Source organism: Erythrolamprus reginae, chromosome Z (assembly GCF_031021105.1).
Source record: "Erythrolamprus reginae isolate rEryReg1 chromosome Z, rEryReg1.hap1, whole genome shotgun sequence".
NCBI lineage: Eukaryota > Metazoa > Chordata > Lepidosauria > Squamata > Dipsadidae > Erythrolamprus > Erythrolamprus reginae.
The window spans coordinates 27,394,398-27,409,809 of NC_091963.1; the positions used below are offsets into that span (position 1 = coordinate 27,394,398).

Genomic DNA, 15,412 nt, shown 5'->3' on the forward strand with positions numbered 1-15,412 from the left:
AGAAAGATGGATCATCAGATTGAATTTGGCTGTAAAAGTTGCAAGAGGTCTGAAAAAGTATTTAGTCATTCTTCATTTTCAATGTTGAGAAAATCATTTGTGAAGAATTGGTAAATCATCCTTCCTTCTGAACCTCTGCAGTGTAGGTAATACCCCATTTTACTGACCATCTGTGTTAATTCAGACCCAAGGACACAGAAATATAATATATAAGCCCTTCATGGCATCGGGCCAGAATATCTCCGAGACCGCCTTCTGCCGCAGGAATCCCAGTGACCGGTTAGGTGCCACAGAGTTGGACTTCTCCGGGTCCCGTCGACTAAACAATGTCATCTGGCGGGACCCAGAGGAAGAGCCTTCTCTGTAGCAGCCCCGACCCTCTGGAACCAGCTCCCCCAGGAGATTAAAACTGCCCCTACCCTCCTTGCCTTTCATAAACTTCTTAAAACCTACCTCTGCCGCCAGGCATGGGGGAACTGAGACATCTCCCCCGGGCCTATACAGTTTATGCATGGTATGTTTGTGTGTATGTTTCTTTTTAATAAGGGTTTTTTAGTTACTTTTAATTATTAGATTTGTTATATATTGTACTATTACTGTTGTGAGCCACCCCAAGTCTATGGAGAGGGGTGGCATACAAATCTAAATAATAATAATAATAATAACAACAACAACAACAATAATAATAATAATAGTTTATCATGTGCAACAATACAGTGGTACCTCTACCTACAAATGCCTCTACTTACGAACTTTTCTAGATAAGAACTGGGTGTTCAAGATTTTTTTTTGCCTCTTCTCAAGAACCATTTTCCATTTACAAACCTGAGCCTCTGAAACTGTAACTTGAAAAGGCAGGGAGAAGCCTCCATGGGGCCTCCGTCACTGGAAGGAAACAGTGCCGGAAACGGTGAGGAGAAGCCTCTGTGGGGCCTCTCTAGGAATCTCCTGGGAGGAAACAGGGCCTCCACCCTTCCTGTGGTTTTCCCAATCACACACATTACCATATTTTTCGCTCTATAAGACGCACCTGCTGATAAGACGCACCTAGATTTTAGAGGAGGAAAATAGGAAAAAAATATTTTAAGCCAAAAAGGGGAGAGGAAGAGAGGAAGGAGTGAAAGAAGGGAGTGAGGGAGGAAAGAAGGGAGGAAGGAAAAGGAAAGCAAGAAATGGAGGGAGGAAAGGAAGGAAGGAAGGAAAGAAAGAAAGAAAGGGGGAAGGGTCAGGAACAGAGGAAGGAAGCAAGGAAACTTATGAAAGGGGAGAGTAAGAGAGGAAGGACTGAAGGGAGGGAGGGAGGGAAGAAGGTAGGAAGGAGAAAGAAAAGAAGAAATAGAGGAAGGGAAGGTAAAAGAGAGAAAGAAAAAGAGCAAGAAAGAAAGCAAGAAAGAGAGAAAGAAAGAAAATGAAAGAGAAATAAAAATAGAGAGGGGGAATGAAAGAAATGGAAGGAGGGAAGGAAGGAGAGAAAGCAAGAGAAAGAAAGAAAGCAAGAGAAAGAAAAAAGAATGAAAGAGCAAGAGAGCAAGAGAGCAAGAGAGAAAAAGAAAGAAAGAGAGAAAGAAAGAAAGAAAGAAAGAAAGGCAACTTCAAAGAAAGGCTCACTGAGCATCTCTCACTCTCTCTCTTTCTATCCCTCTTTCTTTCTTTCTCTTCCTTTCTCTCTCTCCTCTTCCTTTATCTCCTCTCTCTCCCTCCCTCTCTCTTTCTCTCCCCCCTCTCTCTCCCCTCTCTCCCCCTTTCCCTCTCTCTTTCTCTCTCTCCCTCTCTTTCTCCCTCTCCCCCTCTTTCTCTCTCTTCTTCTCATTTTCCCTCTCTTGTTTTCTTTCTGTCTCTTTTGCTTTCTCTCTCTCTCACTCTTTCTCTCTTTTTTTCTTTCTCACGCTCTTTCTTTCTCTTGTTCTCTCTCTCTTGCTATCTCTTTCTCTCCCCCCCTTTCTCTCACTCTCTCTTTCTCACTTTCTCTCTATCTTGCTGTCTGTTGCTCTCACTCACTCTCGTTCTCTCTCCGTTCTTCTCAGCAGTGACGGGGCCGGCGAAGGTGATATTCAATGTCGGGGGCGCTCGGGCGGTTGCGCGCGCTTCCTATCTCCCTGCTAGCCCACTCGGAATATTCAAAATAAGAAAAACCTTTGCCGGCAAAGGCTTTTCTTATTTTGAATATTCCGAGTGGGCTAGCAGGGAGATAGGGAGCGCGCACAACCGCCCGTGCGCCCCCGACATTGAAGACCTCCGCTGAGAAAAGCCTTTGCCGGCATTTCCTCTCGGCGTCAAGGAGGCTCAGCGGCGGGCGGAGAGAGGGAAGGGGGGGGCAGCGGGGTTCCTCCTGGCCTTGGCGGGCCGCCCGACCCTCCCCACCTCCTGCAAACGCGGCGGGCGGCGAGGGAAGAGCGAGGAGCCGGTTCTGGCGGGCGCGGGGCTTGGCTGGCTGGCTGGCGCGGGTAGCGCCGCTGGTGGTGCGGAGGGGGCCAGGCAGCAGCTAGCCAGCCAGCCGGCGGGATGGCGCTTCCGAGTTCTCAGCCTCCCCCCCCTCCCTGCCTGCATCTTCGCTCCATAAGACGGGGCTGATTTTTCTTCCTACTTTGGGAGGAAAAAAACTGCGTCTTATGGAGCGAAAAATACGGTATTTGCTTTTATATTGAGTCCTATGGGAAAAATTGCTTCTTCTTACAAATATTTCTACTTAAGAACCTGGTTACGGAATGAATTAAGTTCATAAGTAGAGGTACAGTGATATCTGGAGTATTTTATCTACCTACTTTACTCATCAACAGAAAGGACAAGTCATTGTGTGAACCTCCTTTTCTCAGCTATGAAATTATCATCCATATGGCAGCTAAATTTATGTTTTCACAATAAAAGCAATGTAACAACTGAGGCAAGTCTGAGTCACACTTTTTGGTGTATCGTTAATTATTTGTATGGAGTGTGCTAGTGGTTTATCAAAATTAATTTGATCGAAACTCTTCATCAATGCTCTTAAATATAATACATACTGTATCAATTATTTCTTAAAGATCAAGTTGCAACATCAAAAGGAGGGTCTGGGCACCTCTTATATCTGGTACATTATCAAAACAAAGAAGTTTAGAACATGACCTCAATATTGCGGATTCCAACAACCTGATCAGATGGGAACTGTATGTCATACTTTTACATATGGTCATACTTTTACATATGTGATACAGTGATACCTCATCTCACAAATGTCTCATCATACAAACTTTTCAAGATACAAACCCGGGGTTTAAGATTTTTTTGCCTCTTCTTACAAACTATTTTCACCTTACAAACCCACTGCCGCCGCTGGGATACCCCACCTCCGGACTTCCGTTGCCAGCAAAGCATCCCCTGAGGCTCCTCTCCATGGGAAACCCCACCTCCGAACTTCCGTGTTTTTGTGATGCTGCAGGGGAATCTCTGCAGTGCAAAAAACGGGCGCTTCGCTGGCAACGGAAGTCCGGAGGTAGGGTTTCCCAGAGAGGGGAGCCTCAGTGAAATTGCAGCATCGCAAAAACACAGAGGTCCGGAGGTGGGAGGGGAACCTCAGGGGAATCCCAGCAGCGCAAAAACGGGCACTTCGGCTGGCAAAAGGGGTGAATTTTGGGCTTGCACGCATTAATCGCTTTTCCATTGATTCCTATGGGAAACATTGTTTCGTCTTACAAACTTTTCACCTTAAGAACCTCGTCCAATTAAGTTTGTAAGACAAGGTATCACTCTATATACCATTTTCAACAGTATGACTATTCTTCTGTATTAGATTTTGCTACAACAAAAGCAATACAGAGTTGTTCAAATTCTCTCTTAATGTGTACAATGGTACCTCTACTTAAGAATGCCTCTGCTTAAGAACTTTTCTAGATAAAGCCCGAGTGGTCAATATTTTTTTGCCTCTTCTTATGAACCATTTTCTACTTAAGGACCCGAGCCCAGAAATTTTCCAGGAAATTTGAGAGTGGTACAAAGGGCCAGCCAGTTTTCTGTCATTCCCCCTTTAATCCCGGCCATCTTGGGCTTTTCTGGGCTGCCAGAGGATGCTTTCGGTGGCGCTTAAGATGGTTTGTAATCCAGAGTGAATGAAACATTTTCCTGTCTCTGGGCACTTGAAGAGGGAATAAACCACCTCACTGTGGTGACTCCCTTGTGCTGCCTCCCATACACTTGGCGCGAGGTTGCCTCCCGGAACGTGTGGGCATGGAAAGGCAAAAAGGGGCGCTTTGCCCCAGCTGGATCAACTCAGCTTCAGCCAAACTGAGGAGTCACCACAGTGAAGGAAAGGCGCCAGCTACAAACTGAGTGAGCAAGAGGAGAGGGGAATCCTTCAGCATGGAAAGGAAGAGGAAGCAGGTAGCAGCAGCAGCCACCTTTCGCTCAAAGGAGCGGGAGGTTCCCCCTTCTCGCCCGTCTCGGTTTCTCTCTTTGGTGCAGTGTATGGGAGGCAGCCTTGCACCGGGTGTATGGGAGGCGCATGCTCCTCGTTGCTGCCTCAGAGTCCCTCTTTTTTAAAAAAGTCTTAAAGTTTTGGATTTTTTTGATTCCCCTCACCTCATCTTCTTCCTTCGGCAGTGACTGTCCTCCTCTTCTTCCTCCTACTCCTCCCACCCAAATTCCGAGCGTTTATTTTTTTCCTAATGGGTTTGCATGCATTATTTGCTTTTACATTGATTCCTTCTACTTACAAACTTTTCTACTTAAGAACCTGGTCACGGAACGAATTAAGTTCTTAAGTAGAGGTACTTGTAAAATGCCAATTTCAGAAGATTCTTTATCTGCATTTCTGTAAACATTTACAAAAAAATTAAACTATATTAGCCATCTATGATACCATCATAATTATAATCTTTGTATTCCATATCTTAATATTAATTACTGAAAGAAAAGGTGAAAGGAACATGAGAATAGTATTGTAATGCAACCACAAACTATAAAATATAGTAGAAAAAAGGAAATATACAATTGGATAATAAAACACTTGGCTTTTTGTAATATTTTGCATTGCTAATGCTGTGTTTATAACATTTTATTTTCCTTGAGGTTTAGACCTTAGATAGCTATTAACTAGTGTTATTTACATTAGATACAAACACATTGCATCCTCTACTCTTTTGTACTTGTGATCCAAAATCTAAGACATTAAGCCACTTAAATAAGCCACAGATTTATGTTACAGCGTTCTACGCCATGGTTCATCAATATCACACACACACAACACACACATATACACAACATGCACCACTAGATCTTAATCACTAGATCAAATTGGCTCTAAATTATCCTTTAGGAAGGGACTCTTCCATCTATGGGTTCTGGGCTATTGTCCCTTGCCTACCCTTTAAAGGGACCCTGATTACTACTCAAAGAAGGAAATTTTGCAAACTTAAATTAAATACAACAATAGTTTAAAAGAAAGTGTTTGCTAAAGGAATCTGAATCTTCCAAAAAATCATGGTTACTCAGTAGAATGGTGACAAAAAATGGAAAACTGAGGAGGAAGAATAAAGTAGAAGTCAGCACCATTAGTCACAATTCAGTTTGTCATCGTCATCATCACCCTTCTTCCCTGTCTACATCAAATTATAAACTACCAGAATAAAGTCAGGGTTTTTGGCTTTATCATTGTCCAATTATTAGTCATTATTAGTACCTGTTTCTGACAGCAGCCAACATATCAGCAGATGGCTCACACTCTATATCTCTTCATATTCACACAGTGTGTTATTATCTGCTAAGAACCTTCTTTTCAGAACACTGGTTTTATATTTAGCAGCTTAAACTCTCAATCTATTATATTTTCCAAGTAGTATAAGGATCCAATTTATTATCAAACACACATATATAATATACTAGAGAAACATCTTTCAGCTGTGGCAAGGGGGGCATTTGCCCAGGTTCGCCTGGTGCACCAGTTGTGGCCCTATTTGGACAGGGAGTCACTGCTCACAGTCACTCATGCCCTCATCACCTCGGGGCTCAACTACTGTAATGCTCTCTACATGGAGCTACCTTTGAAAAGTGTTCGGAAAGTTCAGATCGTGCAGAATGCAGCTGCGAGAGCAATCATGGGGTTTCCCAAAAATGCCCATGTAACACCAACACTCCGCAGTCTGCATTGGTTGCTGATCAGTTTCCGGTCACAATTCAAAGTGTTGGTCATCACCTATAAAGCCCTTCATGGCACCGGACCAGGGTATCTACGAGACTGCCTTCTGCCGCACGAATCCCAGCGACCGGTTAGGTCCCACAGAGTGGGCCTTCTCCGGGTCCCGTCAACAAAACAATGTTGTTTGGCGGGGCTCAGGGGAAAAGCCTTCTCTGTGGCGGCCCTGGCCCTCTGGAACCAACTCCCCCCGGAGATTAGAATTGCCCCCACCCTCCTTGCCTTTTTTAAGCTCCTTAAAACCCACCTCTGCCGTCAGGCATGGGGGAACTGAGATATTCTTTCCCCCTAGGCCTTTGCAATTCATGCATGGTATGTTTGTATGTATGTATGTTTGGTTTTACAATAAGGGTTTTTTAGTTGTTTTAGTATTGGATTTACATGCTGTTTTTTTGGTACTGTTGTTAGCCGCCCCAAGTCTACGGAGAGGGGAGGCATACAAATCCAATAAATAAATAAATAAATAAATAAATAAATAAATACTACTATTAGTTACTTCATTTTCCATATGCTTTGAGGATATAGTGCAAAGATCGCTACTTTGCATATAATGGGTGTTTTTAATGGGTGTTAAAAACCTCTCTGCTTATTCCTATTTCAGTATATTACATTACTTTATAAATAGCTGCACTGAAGATTCAGAACTAGAATTAGAATTAAACTCAGATTTTGGCAATAATGACTAAAATCATTTTCACACATACATACATCATTCTCTGGTTGGCAATCACAAGTATGGATAGCTATATAAACATAAGTACAATCAAAGAGTCTCATGTGACACCCAGTAAAATACAGCTACTTTCTTTCCTACTTCTTGATGAAGCAAGAAAACGATCAATAACCTCTTCTTCTACTAAGAGGCACCTGATATAATGGTTTAAATGAGATCCTCTCCCTCTTTTACTCAGAACCTAAATGAGGAATTATGATTCTACTGTAATGGAAATTCCATTTTTAAAAATCAGGAAATGAAGGGGAGGAGGGAGAAATATCTTCTGACTTGTAAAAAGTTTTATCTCTGGATTTGCTTTCATATACAGTAGTATAAGAAAAAATAATAATGTATATGTAGGCCAAACATACAGAGAATCCTTACAAAGAAATACAAAGTTTGATTAAACAAGTCAAGATATACATTAATTGCATGACAGAGGGCATGATCCATTCCACTTCAGCCTATCACATGACATACAGTCCCAGTGACTGATTCAATCCCACAGAGTCACCCTTCTCCAGGTCCCGTCAACTTGGCAATGTCATTTAACGGAGCCCAGGGGAAGAGCCTTCTCTATGGGGGGCCCGACCCTCTGGAATCATCTGCCCACAAAGATTCGTATTGCCCCACCCTCTTCACCTCCCGCTCTTAAAACTCATCTATGTCGCCAGGCTTGGGGCCACTAAACTCTAGTCCCCGTGACAATGAATGTGTTGAGAGTAAGTTCACCGAATGGGAATGACTGTATTTTTATGGTTTTCTGGGTTTTTTTTAGATTATACATTTAGATTAATTGGATTTAGAATGTTATATATTGTTCCATTATATGTTGTAAGCCACCCCGAGTCCTTGGAGAGGGGTGGCATAAAAGTCCAATTAATAAATAAATAAATAATAAATACTGTACCTTTGTTCAAGCACTTGTAATGTCATCTAACAGAATGCCTACAGAGAGGTTTACTGACTCAATATTGCTCAAACCTATTCTAGCTCCTCAAATAAATATATTGGCATTGGATTCGATTTGATTCGCTAAAAAATTCTCTAGCACCAGCAGTTTTAAGAAAAATCCATGGCCAATTTTGCCCATATCTAAATCAATTTTGCAAAGTCACAGTGTAATGTATATATGCACCAAGACAAATTCCTTGTGTGTCCAATCACACTTGGCCAATAAAATTCTATTCTATTCTATTCCATATATTTCAGATTTCTTTTTCAATAGCTAAACTCCCTGATGCTCCAGACTAATTTTTAAGAAGGTGATATGCCATAAAGCAAAGTACCACCTTCTAACATAATCTGCTTTTCCATGAATGTTTCTGACCTCACATCAACCTTCCCGACATTTTTAGATTTTAATAATTGCTGCCTAGCGTTTTGTATAAATATGATCCCATGATCAGAAAAAAAAGCCAGAGATAGCATCATAGGATAATACATTTTGATAAACAGATGTTTGAGTCTAGGTCCATTTATTATAGACGACAGTTTGTGAACAAGAAAATGTCTTCTATTAGAAGTGTTTCTAAAAGGACCTCTACATTTGTAAAATTCCAAAAAACCAAAAAAATTGTCTATATTTGGTCTAACTATTTTACCATTAGGGAGAACATAATCATAACTAAAGGGGGGAAAATATTTCCAATCTCCAGTGTGATGCAACAAATATACAGAGGGTCTTTAGTACAGTTCTCCACCTTCTAACTTCAGGGGAAAAAAGTAGCCCAATCACTCAATAGTTAATATAAACAGCTCTTAAAAATCTGTGAATGAATTACAGAGCTAAAAGGAAATTATTCAGGAAAAAAAATTGTATTCTGTGGAAAAAGAAGCCAAAGGCCTCTTATAATTACCAATCTATTCTTTGCTCTTAGATGTCCTGTTTGAGTGACTTCCAGCACAGTTCCAGACAGCCCGACTTCAGTGCAATGATTAGAATCATTTTGCAATAGGTACATTATTGTTGAATCTATTATAGACACAAAGCTATGCATGCATGCATTATTTATAACTTTTAAAAAGCCTTGTATGTAAAACCTCACCATTAGATGATCGTTTACAATCATTAGCTCAACATATTTCGTTTCATCTTCAACTCGAGGTAGATTCAGTTGGACCTAGAAAAAAAGAGGAAGATGCTGTATATATTTTAAAAGATTAGCAACAAACACCCGATTCCAGACTAATTATTCTGAGCTGATTTCTTTCCTTCATTGCACTTAAAATTAATTCCTGATACCAAATTAGAAAAATAATACATCAGAATTTCTAACATTTGAATGACAGAAAATTAAGCAATCTAATTCTAATGTAAGCTTAGAAGAATATAACAAATAATTTTATATTGTATATTGACCAGTACTAGACTTAAATGGGCAGCATACAGATTTAATAAATAAATTTAATAAGTGATTTTCAAAATACGGTTTGATAAGATTCTATCCTTTTAAAGAAACTCCTATAGCCTTTAGCTTCATTAGTGAATTTCTCTATGTATTAAATTCCTCTATATCGTCAAAGCCGTCTATTTTATTAATGGCTGATATTTATATTTGTGTTTTTCTCATTTAAAAAAATATACATCAGAACATGCCTATTCTGTGTGATGTTATTTTCCCATAGGTTATATATACTTAATCAATAGTGGCCAGGACCCTACCCCAAAATACAGAGCACAGGCTAAGAATTTCTATGCTTAGTTCAATGTTTAGGCAAGTAGTATCAATTGATGCTTTTCCACTTCTTTTTTAAAAATGCAAATGTTCAGAATGTCATAAAACAGTCAATCTTGAGTTTGCTCTGTTCTTGACATTCTGGGCATTTATTTTTCTTAATAAGAATCTTGTTTTTTTATCTTCTTAATATAGAATCATAGAAGTCTGACGGCAGAAAAAGACCTCATGGTCCATCTAGTCTGCCCTTATACTATTTTTTGTATTTTATCTTAGGATGGATATATGTTTATCCCAGGCATGTTTCAATTCAGTTACTGTGGATTTATCTACCACGTCTGCTGGAAGTTTGTTCCAAGGATCTACTACTCTTTCAGTAAAATAATATTTTCTCATGTTGCTTTTGATCTTTCCCCCAACTAACTTCAGATTGTGTCCCCTTGTCCTTGTGTTCACTTTCCTATTAAAACACTTCCCTCCTGGACCTTATTTAACCCTTTAATATATTTAAATGTTTCGATCATGTCCCCCTTTTTCCTTCTGTCCTCCAGACTATACAGATTGAGTTCATTAAGTCTTTCCTGATACGTTTTATCCTTAAGACCTTCCACCATTCTTGTAGCCCGTCTTTGGACCCGTTCAATTTTGTCAATATCTTTTTGTAGGTGAGGTCTCCAGAACTGAACACAGTATTCCAAATGTGGTCTCACCAGCATTCTATATAGCGGGATCATAATGTCCCTCTTCCTGCTTGTTATACCTCTAGCTATGCAGCCAAGCATCCTACTTGCTTTCCCTACCGCCTGACTGCACTGTTCACCCATTTTGAGACTGTCAGATTATTATTTATTATTTCTTTATATTTTAGCTCCTGCAATAAATATTTAGTGAAATTGTATGGTGTCCATTCCCTGAACAAATTGTAGACTCACAGCTTAGTCAGATGCAAGTCACTCATCAAAATGAAGATAAAATGCCTGATGTTGAAGAGATGTGATCATTACACCCACTTAAGACCAAATTCTAAAGAGCAAAGATTCAATTTGATTGCATTGAAAAATCCTGCTGCAGAAAATCCTTTTTTGTTGGTTTTACAACAGGCAAAATGGAAGGGGACATTTGCTTCCCTCCCAGCCTCTGATGAAACTATTCTCTTTGGATTTATATCTATTATCAAAGAACGCAATTGAATGTTCTCAGCATGAAAAGGGAGGCTTATAATGGAGATTTGAGAAAGAAGGCAAAATAATGTGTCTTGAATTTACTGAAAAAGGAAGCTTAAAAAATATGTTTTTAAAAGATTGCAAAAAAAAAAAATAACAGGACAAGAGGGCATACCTGCCTTTTTCTTCTTTTATATCTTGATTTCACACCAAATTTCTGTGATGTAGTATTCATGTGCCAGAATTCTGAATGGGACACACATCACAATCAATTTAATGACAGATAAGCAAGACAAGGCACTTTTAGCAGCAAAATGAACAAAGCATAAATCTACAAGACCGCCTTCTGCCGCACGAATCCCAGCGACCGGTTAGGTCCCACAGAGTGGGCCTTCTCCGGGTCCCATCAACAAAACAATGTTGTTTGGCAGGGCCCAGGGGAAGGGCCTTCTCTGTGACGGCCCTGATCCTCTGGAACCAACTCCCCCTGGAGATTAGAATTGCCCCCACCCTTCTCGCCTTTCGTAAGCTCCTAAAAACCCACCTCTGCCGTCAGGCATGGGGGAACTGAGATATTCTTTCCCCCTTGGCCTTTACAATTTATGCATGGTATGTTTGTTTGTATGTATGTATGTTTGGTTTTAGTAATAAGGGTTTTTTTTAGCTGTTTTAATATTGGATTTACATGCTGTTTTGTTACTGTTGTTAGCCGCCCCAAGTCTGCGGAGAGGGGCGGCATACAAATCCAATCAATCAATCAATCAATCAATCAATCAATCAATCAATCAATAAGGTTGAATAAATACCTATTTTAAGAATTATTCAGAACTCAAGAAAATAGGCAGGGATAGTCATGTTATTTATTAGCAAAAAAACAAGATACAGTGATACCTTGCCTTATGAACTTAATTGGTTCCGTGACCAGGTTCGTAAGAAGAAAAGTTGGTAAGATAAAACAATGTTTCCCATAGGAATCAATGTAAAAGTGAATAATGCATGCAATCCCAAAACTCACCCCTTTTGCCTTATTACCCCCGGCATTCGGATTCTTGTTCTGGGGTGGGGGGAGGGGGGAAACAGCACAAGCTGCCCAGAATGGATTGACACGTGCGGGAAGCTGCCTGGCGGCTTTGTCAGCCGGTGGGGCTTCCACCCTCCTTGAAAGTGTTTTCGATGGTGGCGGCAGGCAGAGGACTGGTGCTTTGGCCTCAGACAAGGCTCCCTGGCTCGCACTCCATGCCTGGCAACTGCTTCAACTGGGGGAGTCTCTTCAAGGTGCCCAGAGCAGTTGGCTTTAACTCCCCAATTCCCCCCCCCCAGGCTCAAGAACTGTTTTTATTGGAAGGAGCAATGGAAGTAGAAGCAGAAATGAAGAGGAGAGTGCCCTCTTCCTCCTTCTCTTATTGATTCCGCTCCCCACGGAAGAGACCAAAAAAAGTGAAAAGGTTTCTTGATTGGCGAGCGCAGCTGCTGGGGGTGAGGGCACACTAGAGCGGGTGGGGAGAAGGAGGAGGAGGAGACAGAATGAACGCCGGCAGCCAGGACCATGGCACTGTCCCCCAGATGCAATTCTCTCAGCTCTGGAGACACAGCCGCCTAAGGACTCCATGGGCACTGCTCTCTTTTGGCCGTTGCAGCAGAAGCGACCACTGGGGGGGGCGAGGTGAATCGCACGTTCTCTCCCTGAAGGGAAACTACTGGCAGCTGTGCGAGTGGGCAGCCCAGGATCGAGGCCCGTTCTGGGAGGGTGTGTGCCTCCCTTCCTCTCTGAACTGCCCCCCAAATGGCAGGCGCCTGTTCAAGGGCCAAATCCTCAGAGCGACTGATAAGCGATCCAAAAAGGTCCAGCAGCAGTCAGGGAAGCCCTGGGAAGCCTCCTGATGCTCATGTGACAGGCAGGGAATCCCCACCACCCACGCCGAAGATGCAGCCCGTTGCAGCGTCCCTGACTATGAGAAAGTAGGTAGGAAGCTCAGGGAGGCTGCAGACGCTCATATGGTCAGCAGGGAATCCCCGCCGCCAACACGATGCTGCTGCCCTGTAAGCAACCATGTGGGGGATGAGGCGAATCGCGTGCTCTCTCCCTGAATGGAAACTACTGGCAGCTATGCGAGCAGGCAGCCTGGGAAAGAGGCCTGTTCTGGGAGGGCTCTGGCACAGGAGATGCTGCAATGGGATGCTCCACACCACACCGACTGTGAGGGATTCCCATCCCTCCCCATTGCCTTCAAAGAACTCTGTAAGCCTGGTTTCTCCCACACCCCCTCTTTAGCTGCCTTCCAAAGACTTTGCTAGCCTTTCTTTATCCAGCTGCCACCCTCAGGTGCCTGCGGAGAGCTCCTCGGACCTGCCATTTTCTAGCAGAAGAGATGGGAGGGGGAGAGACCCTTCATGGCAAAGCCTGGTTCCAGTTCCCTTAAGATCATCAGAGCCTGCAAACCTAAAATTGCTTGTTTTGGCCGCTACTCGCAGCAGCGGCCAGGAGAGAAATGAGGGTTCATAAGATGAAAATGGTTCGTGAGAAGAGGGGGAAAAATCCTGAATGCCCAGTTCGTACCTCAAAAAGTTCGTATGAAGAGGCGTTCGTAAGATGAGGTACCACTGTATTGGAAATTCGTCGGGGCAAAGGTGGGCATTTTCATACAAAAAACTAATTTGCAGATGCTCACCCTTAAAAAAGTTCATGAATTTGATGAGTGGGTTATAGAATGATGAAAGTTAAAGCAAAATAGTTTTTAAGGGACATTGAAACACTTCAAATTAAATTAAAGGAAGAATTAAGGAAGGGAAAGAAACATAAAGGAAACATAAACCCTCAGAACAGTTTCCCGCATAATGTATTCTTGGACTCAGATATTAGCCTTGGAAAGGCATGGTATTTTTGCATTAACAAATGAGTGTTTTTACATATAAACTTCTTGACCTGAACGTCCATTAAATAATCTTAGGATGAGTAGAAGCCACACAGGATATTAAACAAAGAAGTTATGAAAATCTAAGCTAAAATGTAATCATTTGGCATTTCGCAAGCCAATGAAAGTGCTTTTAATAAGCACATGATCTATATAGTGGTGATATCAAATGAAATTATAAAACATGACAAACTATATGAAGTTACAACGTTGATCAGTTCTTGGCATTAACCTTTTTCAGGCATTTAGAAGTCAATAACAGGAAATACGTTTTTGGCTAGAATACCAATTTTGCTTCCACTACATGCATGAACATATGCCACATATCTCTATGTGTAGGATGCAACTATAATGGAGAAGTATCTCTTTCTTTGAAGGCTCTCAATGCAGTTTAGGATCCTGATTTCCAGGGGTTCTAATTTTCATGGAGAGTCTCTCAAAGAGAAGAACGGTTCCAGTTTTCCCATGTTCTGTTTTTTTAAGAAAACTGGAGTAGAGAATGGTGAAGAAACACAAGACTTGCTTATTGTTGTTGTGATTCAGCCTGAGGCTCCTCAGGGACCGGCTGGAGCTCTGCCGGATCCATGCCCAGAGGAGGAGGACAGTGAACAGGAGGAGGAGGACCAGGCAGACGGGGGAGAGGAACATCAGGAGGAGGAGGAGGGAGAGCAGCCTGAGACCCCCGGGGGGGGCCTCTCCCCAGCTAGTAGCCTGGATTCATTGGATGACGACACACAGGCTATAATAGACATGAGGCAGAGACAGGCAGCTCAAAGAAGGGGCCAATTAGAAAGTATTTCCATCCCTGAATTGGCAACAGCTGGGTTTGGGTGTGGTTCTCCTCAGCAGGGTTGAAAAGGCAGGCCCGCCCTTACAGTCTTGTGGAGAGTTATCAACTGGGAGTCCTGTGACCTTGCTTCGATTCTTGGCGTCTCTGATCTTGGTTTGTGGCCTAGAAGCCTGGAAGACTTGGGGGAGGCGTGGGTTTTATTATCTCCAGAGTTGTTTTTGCCAGCAAGAATCCTGTTTTATTGCCTGGCCTTCATGAAACCTCTGTGAAGCTTCATAGTGTTCCTGTCTGTAAGAACAGTTTTTGTTACCTGTGTTTGCTTTGAATTATATAAACTGCCTTTGCTTTTTACCAGTGTGTCTGCCTACTCTTTTTGGTTGGTGTTGGCGTCTGGGGGAACCCAGACAGAACAATTGTAAATTAATTTTATGGAGGAGATAGAAGACTCTTTTTCATAAATTGAAAGTTCTGTTAGAACTGATTAAAATCTTATAGAACCAAAAATATTATCTTGAAATGTTCAGCACTTGGACAGGAACTGGTTTTGAACAGGTTAACCTTTTATGTATAACAGGTTAGGCTCTTTTGACCTATAAAGACTCTTCTTTAGAAAGCTAATCATTGAATTACTGTTGCAATACAAACGTCTACAAATCTTTTTTGGAAAATGTGTTTTTTCTTGTTTTCTAATCCTGTGTTCAGAGAGGCTTTTATATTATTAGCAACAGAATAAAAATAAGCAGCAATGGTTTAACTACAAAATAAATGCAACAATAAGAGTATTAAAAATATACCAGATGGAAGATAATCCAAAGGAAATTCAAATAATCTGGATTTGTATACAGAGTGTAAATGGAATTCCTCCTAAAATAAAAAACATCTAAATTTAGTAAATCATTCTAAGGCTGATACTTTAGCTGGAACTATACATTTTTATACCCAGAAAATTGCAGATCATAGTATTCTGAATATGTTCACATAGACACATATA

The 15,412-nt window shown here is 41.6% G+C and overlaps 1 protein-coding gene across 1 annotated transcript in view; it reads right to left on the reverse strand.

Moving 5' to 3' along the window:
• ADAM22 (ADAM metallopeptidase domain 22) overlaps positions 1-15,412 on the reverse strand; it is a 194,043-nt gene that overhangs the window by 68,580 nt on the left and 110,051 nt on the right. Inside the window, exons 7-9 of the mRNA XM_070728164.1 lie at positions 15,216-15,285; positions 10,895-10,965; positions 8,927-9,001 (exon numbers count right to left, since the gene is read on the reverse strand). Of these exons, the coding sequence (XP_070584265.1) occupies positions 8,927-9,001; positions 10,895-10,965; positions 15,216-15,285 (216 nt within the window). The remainder of the gene's footprint in view (positions 1-8,926; positions 9,002-10,894; positions 10,966-15,215; positions 15,286-15,412) is intronic.